This window comes from Scatophagus argus, chromosome 10 (genome assembly GCF_020382885.2).
Source record: "Scatophagus argus isolate fScaArg1 chromosome 10, fScaArg1.pri, whole genome shotgun sequence".
NCBI lineage: Eukaryota > Metazoa > Chordata > Actinopteri > Scatophagidae > Scatophagus > Scatophagus argus.
In genome coordinates, this window is record NC_058502.1 from 11,427,881 (window position 1) to 11,441,865 (window position 13,985).

A 13,985-nucleotide genomic window follows, 5' to 3' on the forward strand; every position below is an offset into this window, starting at 1 on the left:
TAATCATCACAGGTTTAAAGCTCAACAAATGTGTGGTTATATCACTGGTTTAATCACCAATCAGTTGGTGAAACTTGAGGGTGCCAGCAATTGGTTTTCAAAAGCCAGTTTGTCATCTTTTAAAGAAATGGTGAATGTAAAAAGACTTAAAATAACATAACCCCCCCCCCCCCACACACACACACACACACAGTTTCTAATGTATTCACATCAAGTCAAATATGTGAATAAAACTGCACTTCCTTCCAAATCTTCCAAAGTTTTCAAATGTGTGCCAATTTGTAGCCCCCTTTGAGAGCAAGCAGGGCTCAGTCCTAGATGTGAAGGGGGAAAAGCTTTTAATACCACGCTCAAGGCACAGAAAGATGCATAGACTTCACCCTGGGACCAATGAGCTGCACTTTCAGAGTTTTTGGGGCTTTTACTTACAACCGAATGTGGAAAAAGTAGCTGAATTACTTGGTCGGTTCCTTTTAAAATGCTAATAAGGGACTAGTTTCATTTCCTCCATTTTTTAATTTAATAATACTGACTTCAGCAAAAACACTAACCCTATTATTCCAAAATGAAATAGACATGGTGTTAATAATCACAGATCTCAAGTTCCATTTTTGTTGGTCTGGGCTTCCTGCTCATATCAGACACTGATCAATAGTTAGACAGACACACACATGAAAACAAAACAACAGGAAATAATCACACACCTTTCAGATAGCATAAAATATGTTTCCTTTTAGTTATTAAAAATGAACTTCCTTTTTCATCACAGCCAAAGTTTAGAAACTGATGGATTTCTTATTAATAAAAACATTGTCAAAATGCCTAAGACAGTAAGTAAACACACTGATTTCTCACAACCATGATATGGCACAAATCCAAAGATATGGAATCTCAACATGGACAAGCCAAATGGATAAACATCTTCAAAACAAACAAAACAAGTTACTGTTAATTTCTGCAGGCTTTGAGGCTAAGCATATGGTATGCTTATAAAGTGCTATCATGTATAATAAAGATTAACAGTATATAATCACTGTTACATAATATGATCTGAAGCCGAGATGATTTTGGAAATCATGTTGGAAGATGACTGAAATCATTTTCATTTAAGACTTTATCTGCCAAAAATAAGACACAGTATTTATATGAATTCACATGAATAAATACTCTATCAACAGTGTATCCCACATCCAATCTTTCAGCAATCCAAATGACAAAAGAAGTAATCCACAATTGTACAAATCTGGCTACTTAGAAACAGCTCAATTCCCACCAAGAGCATTAAGTGGATCATCAAATATGTTGCTTGAATCAGCTACCGTACTGGTCTCTTGAGATGGTGGCGTTTTCTTTGATTTCTGCGGAGCCTTCGCAACTGGTTTAACTGTGCTTGGTGAGAAGATGTCATCTTTAAAGAACAGAGAGATGGACAAAATATTTGGTTAAATATGCCAATTCCAGAAAAGGTAAACTGTAAGTATACATTAAAAACACGAATACCCCGCATGACTTTTTATTGCTGCTTACCCATGTCATCGTCAAATATGGACTTGGTCTCTCCCTTTATCTTGGACTTGTGTTTTGGCTTCAACGTGTCCGTCAGGTCAGCAAAAATGTCTATATTGTCATCAAACAAGCTATCATCAATGGTCTTCTCTTTGTGCTTCTTGTGGACTTTAGGCACAGTGGCTACTTCATCCTGAGAACACAGAAATTCAGCTGATAAGGAAAGAAATGAAAGCATAGAAAACTTTAACAGCAGTGCCAAAGTAAAACTAAAATGTACCTGGAAGATATCTGGCTTTGAAAAACTGTTGCTGTTCTTGATCTCTTTACTACTTGTCGATGTGGGAGTTGAACTGTTGCTCACTCCAAAGATGTCCTCATCGGCATCATCATCTTCCAAAAAGGGCGAGACCTTGGCTTTCTTAGTGGCTGACTTTGGCTTGACCTTTTGAAAAAGGTCATCGCTGTTGTCATCAAAAATAGATGGGAGTGTGCTTTTGTCTTTGTCTTTCTTGAGTCCTACATCGCTACCAGCCTGAGATTGAGTAGTCTTGGCAATTTGTCTGGTGGATGGTTTGTTGTTGACTGAAGCTGCCCCAAACAGACTGTCTGAACCAAAAAGGTCATCCTCATCAGCAGATGGCAGCACCTTGGTACTGCTGTTGTCTTCATTAGAGTCTTTCTTTCCAGCATTTGTGGATACTGGTAGTGTCAATACAAAGGGTCTGGGGGAGGTTTCAGAGAGAGAAGACTGGGAAGGTGAGGAGGGAGGCAAGGATGTGGCTGCAGCTGAGTCAGGGAGTGTCTGACTGGCAGGCACCTGGCTGGACTGAGGACTGGGGTTAGGCCTGGGAACATCTCCACCCGGGGTATCTTCATCCACTACAGATCTTTGAGCTGCTTGCTGCCTTGCCGCTCTGGACTGGGGTCTCCGTTGTGCAGAAACTTTGGCACGAGTCTGCATGACAGAAGATTTGCACAGTAACACATCAGAAATCCAAGCAATGGAATGGCAACTAAAAAGTAGTCTCCATAACAGACATAATTCTCCTGAAATCAAAAACCCACCTTGTGAGCACTGTGCAGTGTTGTGACTTGGACTGGGGTGTCAAAGCTCACTCCTCCCTCACGGTCTGTCTGGGCTCCTAAAGGAGTCGTGGCAGGGCTGGGGCTCAGGCTGGAGCTGGACACCCCAGAGGAGGAACTAGGGGCTGCGCCAGGGAGTACGCTTATGGCCCCTGGCAGACTGGGGACAGCACCAGGGAGCAACGCAGCAGGGTTGATCATCAGATTGGCCTGAATATGATAAAATCAGACACAGCAATGCAGTCATTTATCAAGGTGAAAAAGACACCACAGACCCCAGACACTGACCAAAGACTATTAAATGAGTCTTCCCAGTTCAAAACATACTGCATTCGTACATTTTTGCAACTCAAAGCTACACATTTTCAGCTACTTTCTTTTGATGTAGTTTCTCAAAGTGATTTCAAGCTTATTCAGAGGAAAATGAGAAGCTGTGGATGGAAATGAGGCAAGAACAAGATGCACGAACATCTTGTGAAACCAGAAGAAAGAGTGAGCAAATTCTTCCAGTTTAGCAAAATCAAATCAAAAGAGAAAATAATTTTCACCTTGGAAATCATGCTGCTATATTGTAGGAAAGTTGGAATATGAAAAAGTCTAGACAGAAGAAAACTTGAAAGAAATAATATGTAAGTGGGAATAGAAAAGTCTATCCTCAGGAGGAATCAAAGTGAAATGTCAGGAATGAAGACATTTGATTCGATAAAAAACAAAAATATTACTTGAAGTTTCCCAATCCTTGATGAAGAATCTTTAGGTTTTACAGGACTTGGTGCAGGTTTCTGTGTGGTCAGATTACAGCAGGTTCAGAATTTAATCCCATGAAGGCATTTCTTGTGTTAATCTAAAAACAACACTACCTTTTAACGGGCTCTAAATTACGATGTAGAGGTGTCAATCACACCGTATATAAAAGCTAATGCAAGCATAAATTACAGTTGACGCACCTGAATCTCCGATACAGATTCTGGGCTTGCTAGTGGTGTGCTGTCCTTAGGTTTACTGGGCTTCTCTGCTACTTTCTGTGAATGAAAATTAAAGGGGCAAAACAAGAGACGGATTAAAGTTTTCCCAGTTATCTAAAATTTCAAGTTGAGTCCAGTGATTCTTTACGCAGCTGATTTCATCTTTAATTTTAATCACTAAGAATATAATCTGATTTATACCGGAGGTGGAGTTTTTGGCTTGATGGAGCTGAAGAGGTCATCTTCATCGTCGTCTGCAAACAGACTTTGTGCTGCTGGCTTCACTGAGCTGGTCTTGGAACTCTAGAAAGTAAACATAGTCATGTATTGGTACCATCTAGTGAAAGAGTTCTGCATGCAGACAGAAAAGAAACAATCAGATTAGAAGATCTAATATACTGACTGCAGCTTTCCCTGAGGTGGCAAAGAGGTCAACATCTGGGTCATTGTCCTTCTGCTGCGTCTGACTGAACAGCAGCTCCTCATCCTGAAACACACCTGTGCTCTTTGCTTGTGGTCGTTCTTCTGCAGGCTGTAAATTAAAAACAAAAAACACTCACACTGTAATACCTTGCGTGCAGGATAAATAATACAACAACTCAACTAAATCCACTGTCCATGCTTAAGAAACTGGAAATCATCACACAAACCTTCAGTGTGTTTTTTGTTGTGGGTTTACTGGGGGTGAATATCGGTTCATTCCAATCCGATTCATCTTCCTCCTCATCATCAAACAGACTCACAGTGTTTGGTTTGACTTTCTCTTCCTTCTTCTTCTCCTCCTTCTTCTTAACAGCTGGTGGTGGGCTGTCCTTAGAGAGGAAGTTGTCATCACTGTCAACTTCATCCAGAGGGCTCTTTGTCTGCTTGTTGGCAAGAACATCGATGCCTCCGAAAAGACTGACTGCTCCAGCAGGCTTCTTTTTACTTTCACTGCTCTCCGGCGAGGAGAGCTCAGGGGCCTTTGCTGCTGGCTTCTCCTGCTCTGAAGGCTTGTCGTCTGCTGTCGTCCTGGAAACTGCAACCTCCTGAGATTTCTCTGACTGGGAGGACGACTGAGAGGCCACAGCAGGGGTCTGAAGAACACAAGTAATTACAAGATTTTAATCTCTGCATGGGAGATTACACAAATTAAATGTGGAATAATTATTACAGCATCTAATTTTATATCACCATTGTGTGACAAGCCCATGACCATGATTTTTTTAAACTTGTCTTTTCTGTTTGAAGAAAATGATCCTCTAGTGGTCGAAAATTCCTGGGCTCTCTGTGCTGATTAAAGTGTTTTACCGACTGGGAGCAAGCTTCAAAACAACATTGTTTTTCACTGCAAATACAACAATAAGTCAGTGCACTCACTTTAGCAGGTTGGGCTGCAGTGTTTGAGTTGACAGCAGCTTTGATGCCAAAGAGGGATCCTTTATCTTCATCATCTTCATCTTCAAACAAGAGAGCAACTCTCTGAGGCTTCTTCTGACTTTATATAGAGCAACAGAAGAAGAGGGTAAATAAGAAGAAAAGAAAAGAATACCTGGTAATATTGCTTCAAGTGAAGTGATTTAAAATACACTTTTAAGAGTGAGCAGACATGTTTCACTGTTTTTAATCACAATAAAAAAAACCACATGCATAAATACCTTAACTCTTTTGTTGGAGCAAACAGGTCATCGTCGTCATCATTGTCAAAGAGGCTTTTGTGAGACGTTTTGGCACTGGGGAAACTGGAGGGGGCGCTGGCACTGGGCTTCATCCCTCCTGTCTTGACCTCTGGCTTCCCTGCACTTGTTTTAGAGCTCATCCACTGATCCTGTCACAGATACACAGGAATACAATTTATATTGTGTGTTCCATTACATGTCGGCATACAGCAATGAAATATTACTTTTTGTATTCTCATACCTCATCATCACTGAAGAGGGAGCTGGACACAGCCTTGGGCTGTGGAGTGGAAGCCTTAGCTTGATTAGGTTTTGGTTTAGACTTAGCTGCAGACGCAAACAAATCCTGCAAGGTGAAAAACCAAATGATTGAACTCACAGGAAAAACAAGCCTGACTTCAATCAGTTTTCTCCAAGAGTGAAAAATGCTGAATAATATTAACTGTTTTCACCTCTTCTTCCTCATCGTCAAATAATGACAAAGGGGCCTTGCTGGTTTTGTCCTGGCTCTTAGGTTCAGGCTTGGACTGACTCTGAGGGATGGCTAGAAATCCCTAAGGAAGACAAATACATATGCAGTGAAATAAAAATGCATTGTGATATCACTTTTCCCCCAGCGAAGTTTGAAAGCGTTACCTGTGTGTCTTCATCATCAGAGAAGAGGCCTCTGGTCTGCGGTTTCTGAGTTTGCTTGACAGCAGCCTTCCCAGCATCTGGAGCAGGCCCATTCTGAAAAGCACAACTTGAAAATGAAAACTGAATAGAAACAGCTTTCTACATTCTGACTTCCTCTTTGAAAGTATGAGGTTTTAAGGCTTGAAAGAAAACACTGGTACAGAGTAAAGAGAAATGAACTATGTCAACAACAGCACAGGCCAGCAGTGTACTGCAAATTAAATTTGGCCAACGAGTTTAGTTAATTTAAATGAGTCATTGCAAAATCAGCCATGAAGAAAATAAAGAAAAGAAAATGTAGATGTGGCGTTAAACAGAAACCCATGTAACAACAGTTCAAAACTGAAACTGTGCATTATGAGCCAGTGAAAAATGTTGATAATTTATGCTAGACGGCCACTCAGTGGTTACTGAAGCCCAATGTGTAGTCAAAGAAACATTTCATTTTGAATGTGAAAACACACCAAATTTGATTTTGTCAGGAGTATTTTGTCAGACAATGATCTATTCAGACCTCCTCAGATTTCTCGGACTCCTCGCTGGTAGACGGCTGACGTTTCTTCAGGCCCTCGCTGAGCAAGCTTTTAGTCCCAGGACCAAACAAGGAGATGGCCCCTGCCGGCATCTAACCACATCAAGAAATCATCAACAAAGGATTGCTTCCACAGGCCACAATAAACACGACATACAAAAATATGTAATTCATACAACTATCGACACCGTGAAGAATCATGTTCACCCAAGTGTGTATGCTGATCTTTACCTTCTTCTCAGGGTGTTTAACTTGCTCTTCCGCAACTTCCTTTTTGCTCGGAGCTGGTGTGCTATACTTTTCACTGAATATGTCACCATCCTCATCGTCATCATCAAAAAGATCAATAGCTTTCTTGGGTTTGGGTTTCTCCTGTCCAGCTGAAAAAAAAACAAGCAACACACACACAGTGGTTTGGGGGGTGAGGATCCCACCCGAACTTTGATTGTAACACTGAAGCATCCATTCTTGCACACTTACCAGAGCCTGACTTTTTCAGGCTTTTTCCACCGAAGAAGTCATCATCCTCATCCTCATCATCAAAAAGTCCTCCTCCTCCAACACCAGCCCCTATAGGAACTTGTTTGGGGGCAGTTGGAGTTCCATTCTCTTTGCTCTCCACTGAATCAGAGTCATTCCCTGAAATGAACAGGCTGTTTTCTGCAGAGAGACATGATTCGGTTTAGCTGAAGATGATGAATTAATTAAAGAAGTGTTGTTAGCTGTCATATAAATGCTACTACCTGGGAATATTGACACAGCACCCGCTGGAATCTTCTTTCCAGGTTTTTCAGATTCTTGGAGAAAAAATAAGTTATGTGTCAATCTGTATATCTAATTTGTAACTCATCTACATGCCTTTGCACATATTTGTCAGGAAACTTGGTCTTACCAGCAGTTTGCGCTGTGTTTTTCATGCTTTCATTCAGCACCTTTTTCTCCTCAGAAACAGGAGGTTTTGGGGCTTCTGAGAAAAGATCACCCTGAATGGCAGTAACATAATGGAACACAAATTAAATTCTGGTTGCAGCCCACAGCTTATTTAAAGTGGAATTGGACTGAATAAGAAAGAGATCTGAAAATCATTTAGATGAATGTACCTCATCATCATCATCAAACAGGCCTCTGCCTCCACTGAAGAGGCCACCTTTCCCTCCAAATGGGGAGAAGTCATCATCGTCCAGTTTTGGTGGTTTAAACATGTCATCGCTGTCCTCTTCAGCTGCTGCTACAACATACAAAAAAAATAAATGTGCAGCATACAGTGAGCATAGCACACAGGTCTGCTATGGAAATAATTTATGCAAAATAGAACAAAAAAAGTCTGAATTGTGATGATGATGAATGAAAAAGTCCTACCCTGTGACTTTGCAGGCTTTCGTTCTTTTCTGCCTTTACTTTTCTTCTTTGATGTCAATGCTTCCAAGAAATGACATGGCAGAAACATAAAACCCATGAGCATGCACATGCAGCGATGGCATTCATTACTTAAACCTCAAATGTCAAGTTTGATGGAGGACCCAAAAAAAATGAGATGATATTTTACCACTCGGTTGACAATGACATCTACTTACATGCACGATCTCCTTGTGGTTTCTGAACTGGTTCACCTTTGATTCGGGCTGCTAGCTCATCGGCAAAAGATGATGGGCCTGCGTTCTGAATTTGACATAAAAACAACCAGAGGAGGACGAGGTAAAAGGGAAAGTTTCTCTGAGGCAGCAGCATACATGAATGATTTCAGACTGAAACAGCGAGCGATTCACTCTCAAAGACATCTCTCAGCTACTCAAGTAAAGTTAGAACTGGCATACCTTTGTGTCGTCTTCATCATCCCTGTCTGATTCTCCAAATATGTCAGAATCTTCCTCCTCCTCTTCTTCATCATCCTCATAACTCAACATGGATGACTTCTAGGTGAGCGTGAAAGGAGAATCCAAAGTTGCTTAGTTTGAATGCAAGCTTTGATGTGTTGGGCAGGCATAGAGCAAGCTTACCTTCTTAATATTATTATGAGCTTCTTCCTCCTCCTGATCAAAGTCCTCATCTGAATTCTGTTGAATAAATAAATAAATGCAATAAGGTGGTTATTTACCTGTGCAAGGAGCAAAATTAAAAACCTTGAAAAGTTCTGTGTGAGAGAAGGAAAACAAGGTCTTACAACTGCATCTTTTCCATCCTCACTCTCAATTACACTGTCTCTGTCGCTGTCGACAGACATTTCTGGAAAGACAATCAAGCACATACATGAGGACAGTAAACACATCGACGGACGAGCCTGTCTGAACAAGTTCTGAAATTAGTGTATTACCGTCACTTGAGAGGTCACCAAGTCCAACATCATCTTGTTCCAAGAAAGCCTGGGAACCAATCAGATATGGGAGTGGTCGGTCCACGTAAAGATCCTAAAACACAGCAGCAAAAATAAAAAAACAAACAGGTGTGAGTACATTCACATGAATATATGATATCCCATGCATTTCTGCCGGAATTGCAGTAGTCCTGCTTCGAGATTAAGAGCTTGCCTTAGGCTCCAGGATGGCCTCCACTCTGTCAGTGACCTCCTCATCTTCTGAGTCAGAGTTTCCTGCTTTGATGTCCAGATGCTCAAAGGCTGACTCCAGAACTCTCAGACCATAGTTCACAGCTTCCTGCATCTTAGGGATCAACTCTGCCTCCTTCTGCTCTCGAGTCTTCTCCTTAAGGGGAAACATAAATCACCATCACAGTGCAATACAGGCCTTGTGGCCATATTATCCTGGATACAATAGTACTGAAAAGTGTTACACATTATTATACTGGTTGCCCAATACGATGCTATATGCCAGTAAATGTTAGGAGCAGGAAAGATGAATTCTTCATACTGGTTCAGACTGCTTTTCCAATGCATCGGCCTTGGGGATAGTCTCTTCTACTTCTTCATCATACACTCTCTGTAGCAGGACACAAAGTTGAAAGACTTTCTTACCAGATAAATTCCATCATATAAAGTTCACCTCAAGGCACTCTGTAATAGCTCCAAAAGTAGACAAACAAGTAGACTGAACTGTCACAGTTATAGGACAATGAGCAACTAAGTAAACTAAATTAAAAAACTAAACTGAAGTAGAGCAAAAAAAAGTTTCAATTATATACATTACATTTTCTATAAACTGTGTGTTGGAAAGCATGAGGAAGTCATTAAAGACAGAGTGCAAGCAGCTGTCTGTGGCCTTGGTATCACAGATCAAACTATCCAGCTGTTTTTCAATCTCGTGTGTCTTTGACAGCATTCTCTGGGAGAAGTCTTGGAGAAAAAGGAAGAGCTGTGAAGAAAAAAAAGAAAAAAGTGTTACAAAGGCAGCAGCTTGCTGACTTTCATTTCACCAAAGCAGAACACGCCTCACAATCCCTTCCTCAGATTTATGCAGATTTTTTCTGATTGTTTGGAAAAAAGATGATGATTTTCTTGGCCTGTTTCAGAGCTTGGAAAGCAGTTTCTGACTTACCCCTGAGTCGGCTGCCAAGGACCAGCTGGCACTGCTCTGCCGTATCTCTTCAAGAGTCCAGGGTCTCTCCCAAATCTGAGCATCTTTCTCCAAGTGTTCACTGCTGCTTGGACCATTTGCTATTCCATCCTGCAACCCACTCATCTGCAACCAGATCACTTATATGAATTAATAATTCAGAAGGACTTTTAAACACGTCACAAATAAATCAGAAAGGGAAAAGAAAAATATTCTTCTGGTGTAATATTGCAGCCCACATATCAGTTTTAATTTGTATATATGAACCAGTCTCTTTTGACGTAGATAGCCAAGAGATTGTGAGTGTGAAAGCTTACTGGCGGAAGTAACATTCAGAAAACCCTATATGAACGCTATTACCAAAGGTCAAACCATGAACTGTAGTGGTGATATCATGTATCATTAATGTTGATATCACTGGGATATAGGGATAGAAAAACAATGTCTAACAGACATTTACCTCCTCTAAAATCTTAGGAAACAGTGTCCAAACAGAAAAATACTGCATTAGCTGAATAAGGAAGCTACAGTGAAAGCATTCTGAAAACTCATTTTCCACAACCCATATCTAGCTCTAACATAACAAGTACAGCAGCTGACACTGAAAGTAGATCTGTGGCAGGACTTTGGCATTCCTTTACAAGATCAAGACAAGCAGCAAAGCCAAATAAATCACACATGGTGCTTCCCACCAAATGAACAACCAGTGTTAAGTTCTGGTTCCCCTGGTCAAAGGTTTAACCTCCCCCCCCCCCGTTAAACAAACGGGGCAGGAAGATCATTCATCCTGATGTCTTCTTGTTATGTCACAGTCACAGTCACAGTCATGGGCAACAAACCATGTTCAAAAATCATCCGATAACACAAAAAATTTGTTGATCCTCTGATTTTCTGCTCGGGGGGGGGGGGTATAATATGCAGATACTGACACTGGTTTTCAGAGTCATTGAAATATGCCAAAATAAATTCTAATTTTACCTGTAGCCTTATCTTTCCGTTGGTTAATGTTGTTTTACTGCTACACTTGCGGTCCATGAGATTAGCTTCGGCAATAACGTTACATGTTTGAGGAAGGCAACTTTCTGAGTGCACATGAAGTTGCCAAATGCCATTTCCTCCAACTAGCTTTCACACTGAAATAGACTTGCTTCTGAAAGAGAAAGCGGGGACTGTTTTGCTAATAGCTAGCTCAACTTAGCTAGCCAACAACAACGTTAGCAACAGCGGTTGCTAGCAACAAAGAGTAATACATTCGAACAAATTTGAGCGCTCTTATACTTACTTTGAATATCTCGGGTTAACTGACGTTCACAACGGTCGACTGTGGTCAGGAACGACGTAAAAAAATGAGATCGATTATGGTAAATCTGGCCTTTCCCTCATTGGTCTTCTGACAGGTCAGCCATGTTCTGTCTGCAGACAGTCACCTGACTGCCGTTGCCTAGCAACCCAGTGAAAGTGGGCGGAGTGGAACAAACCAACAACCGAGGCGTAGAAGTAAAATTAATTTTCTATACCATGTTTTTGAGCTGTCATAGACATTCCTCGTTGGGTCTGTATTTGTATTTGTATCTGTAAAATAAATACGTTGAATAATGATTTCGATATAGCATGGATGTTTATATCCATACTGTTTGGACTATATGACATCTGAACGTCTTCCAAATCAATGAAACTTTTTTCCAGAATTAATGTGCTGTTGGTTCGGACTAAAGGTTGCCTACTCTGCGTTCAGCTGCTGCTTGCAGCAAATATTCAAAGTATTTTCAACACATAAAGTCCAATTGACACTGAACATTGGCTAAACAATCTACTTCATCTTACTGGTTTATAGTGTTCAGACGAAGCACAATGACTAACTCCAGTACAAGAGCACTTCTGATTTGTGGGACTTTTACTGCAGTCCCTGGAGGTAACAAAAGATTATAATCTGGAATCAAATGACAGCTCAAATGGCGGTTAATGGCGCTTCCTCTAGAGGTGCAACGCGAGGGGCAATCAAAATGACGGACACCGTGTAAAGAAGGAAGTTTATCTGCTGGGTTAATTAAATGATAACCTGTGCAGTTGGGCTGATTGCCTCTTAGCAGAACATCAGCTTTGGCAAGTCTGAAAATTGGCATTTAAAAGCCTAAAGCAATTGACTGCAAGATGAACTGACACACATACTTGATGTGATAAAAGACTGTAAATGCAACCAATTTAAATCCGTAACTAAGGATTCAAGACTCATTTAATAACCATCCGAATAGATTTTAGAAATCAACTCAAACACGTACTGTAAATTCAGTGCGTAAAGTATATTACCTGTGTGTAAAATTTGTGTAAATAGTGTATATTAACATTGCTCATATTCAAGGATTCAAGGATTCAAGGATTCAAGGAGCTTTATTGTCATTTCACACACGTAAAACATGAGTGGAACGAAATTAGTTTCCCCGGTCCCAGTATCAGCCCAGTTTCTTAACAAAATAAATATAAATATAAACAATGCTATATAGTATAAAAACAGTGTAATATAAGTGAAAAACAGTAGATGATATAAACACCAGTGTAAACAGTATAAACAGTAGTGCAAAATGGCTGACAGGGTAGTGCAAAATGACCGTAGTGCAATGAACATGAGCAGTTTGAGTTTTGTGCAAATGCTGCATTGTGCAAAGTGTTCCATGGGTGGTTGTTTGTGTATTTGTTGGTGTGTGAGGTGTGAGTTTGGCAGCAGGGGCTACAGAGGACCTCCAGAGTTCAACAGTCTCACAGCTTCTGGGAAGAAGCTGTTCCTCAGTCTGGTGGTCCTGCTCTTGATGCTCCGCAGCCTCCTGCCTGAGGGGAGAGGGGCAAACAGTTTGTGTGAGGGGTGGGTGGGGTCCTTCATGATGCAGGAGGCCCTTTTCCTGCACCTGGAGGTGTAAATGTCTGTGGTGGTGGATAGGCTGTGTCCCACAGTCTTTTGTGCAGCTTTCACCACCCTCTGCAGAGCTTTTTTCTCTGCTGCAGAGCAGCTGCCGTGCCACACAGTGATACAGGAGCACAGGACGCTCTCCACCACACATCTGTAGAAGGATGTGAGGACCGAACTCCCCAGTCCGGCACGCCTCAGCCTCCTGAGGAAGTAGAGGCGCTGGTGTGCCTTCCTGATGAGGCAGGAAGTGTTGTTGCTCCAGGTGAGGTCGTCCGTTATGTGGACGCCCAGGTACCTGAAACTGGAGACCACTTCCACCGCTGTCCCTCCGATGTACAGGGGAGGAAGGGGGAGGTGTCTGCCCCTTCTGAAGTCCACGATCATCTCCTTGGTCTTTTTCACGTTGATGCAGAGGTTGTTCTCTCTGCACCAACCCTCCAGGCGTTCCACCTCCTGCCTGTAGTCGGCCTCATCGCTGTTGGCGATGCGTCCAACCACAGCTGTATCATCCGCAAACTTCACGATGAGGCAGCTCGGATGTTGCGCTGAGCAGTCGTGTGTTAGCAGGGTGAACAGGAGGGGGCTCAGCACACAGCCCTGGGGGGAGCCGGTGCTGAGGGTGATGGAGGAGGAGGAGATGTCATGGATCTTCACTGTTTGCGGCCTGTCCGTCAGGAAGTCCAGGACCCAATTGCAGAGGGTGGAGCTCAAACCGAGAGCACTGAGCTTATGGATCAGTGTCTGCGGAATGATGGTGTTAAAGGCTGATGTGAAGTCCACAAAGAGAAGGCGGACATAGGAGTCTTTATTCTCTAGGTGGGTGAGAGTTGTGTGGACCACAGAAGATATGGCATCCTCTGTGGATCGGTTCTTCCTATATGCGTATTGGTGTGGATCCACAGTGACGTCGATGCAGTCTTTGATACGGGCCATGACCAGTCTCTCAAAGCACTTCATGACTATCGGAGTGAGGGCTACTGGCCGATAGTCATTCAGGCTCGTCACTGTGGAGGTTTTGGGAATGGGGATGATTGTAATAATGATTGTCATAATTTACATTGTGTATTTTATTAAGAAGGCAAACATTTTTAACATGTAAACAGTTTATTTTCTGTATTAAGCAACAGTTATTTAAAAAAAGCAATTTTAACATTT

The 13,985-nt window shown here is 41.8% G+C and overlaps 1 protein-coding gene across 6 annotated transcripts; it reads right to left on the minus strand.

Annotated features, from left to right (window-relative positions):
* Positions 1-705: 705 nt before the first annotated feature.
* Positions 706-11,363, minus strand: washc2c (WASH complex subunit 2C). Of its 6 annotated transcripts, none has more exons than XM_046402264.1 (32): positions 11,211-11,363; positions 10,907-11,078; positions 9,911-10,054; positions 9,563-9,727; positions 9,287-9,355; positions 8,948-9,121; positions 8,734-8,827; positions 8,584-8,645; positions 8,420-8,476; positions 8,237-8,335; positions 7,997-8,081; positions 7,782-7,841; positions 7,523-7,647; positions 7,315-7,405; positions 7,166-7,219; positions 6,903-7,082; positions 6,654-6,802; positions 6,405-6,515; positions 5,852-5,944; positions 5,668-5,769; positions 5,457-5,561; positions 5,195-5,364; positions 4,917-5,034; positions 4,208-4,633; positions 3,961-4,089; positions 3,759-3,860; positions 3,540-3,614; positions 3,315-3,374; positions 2,575-2,802; positions 1,787-2,464; positions 1,528-1,699; positions 706-1,408 (listed from the first exon to the last, which is right to left on the minus strand). In XM_046402264.1, the coding sequence occupies exons 2-32, from the start codon at positions 10,961-10,963 to the stop codon at positions 1,263-1,265; spliced, it is 4,380 nt and encodes a 1,459-aa protein (XP_046258220.1). In that variant the 5' UTR covers positions 10,964-11,078; positions 11,211-11,363; the 3' UTR covers positions 706-1,262. The 6 variants fall into 6 exon arrangements, with proteins under 6 accessions (XP_046258220.1, XP_046258221.1, XP_046258219.1 ...); XM_046402265.1 differs by having other exon boundaries at positions 1,528-1,702; positions 1,793-2,464; positions 7,523-7,650; XM_046402263.1 differs by having other exon boundaries at positions 7,523-7,650.
* Positions 11,364-13,985: the final 2,622 nt, after the last annotated feature.

Coding starts and splice junctions, on each gene's coding strand:
- washc2c (XM_046402263.1), bottom strand. CDS start 10,963: ATGGACCGCAAGTGTAGCAGTAAAACAACATTAACCAACGGAAAGATA. Junction 8,646..8,733: donor TGGTGACCTCTCAAGTGACG/GTAATACACTAA, acceptor TTGTCTTTCCAG/AAATGTCTGTCGACAGCGAC. Junction 5,035..5,194: donor GCTCCAACAAAAGAGTTAAG/GTATTTATGCAT, acceptor CTCTATATAAAG/TCAGAAGAAGCCTCAGAGAG.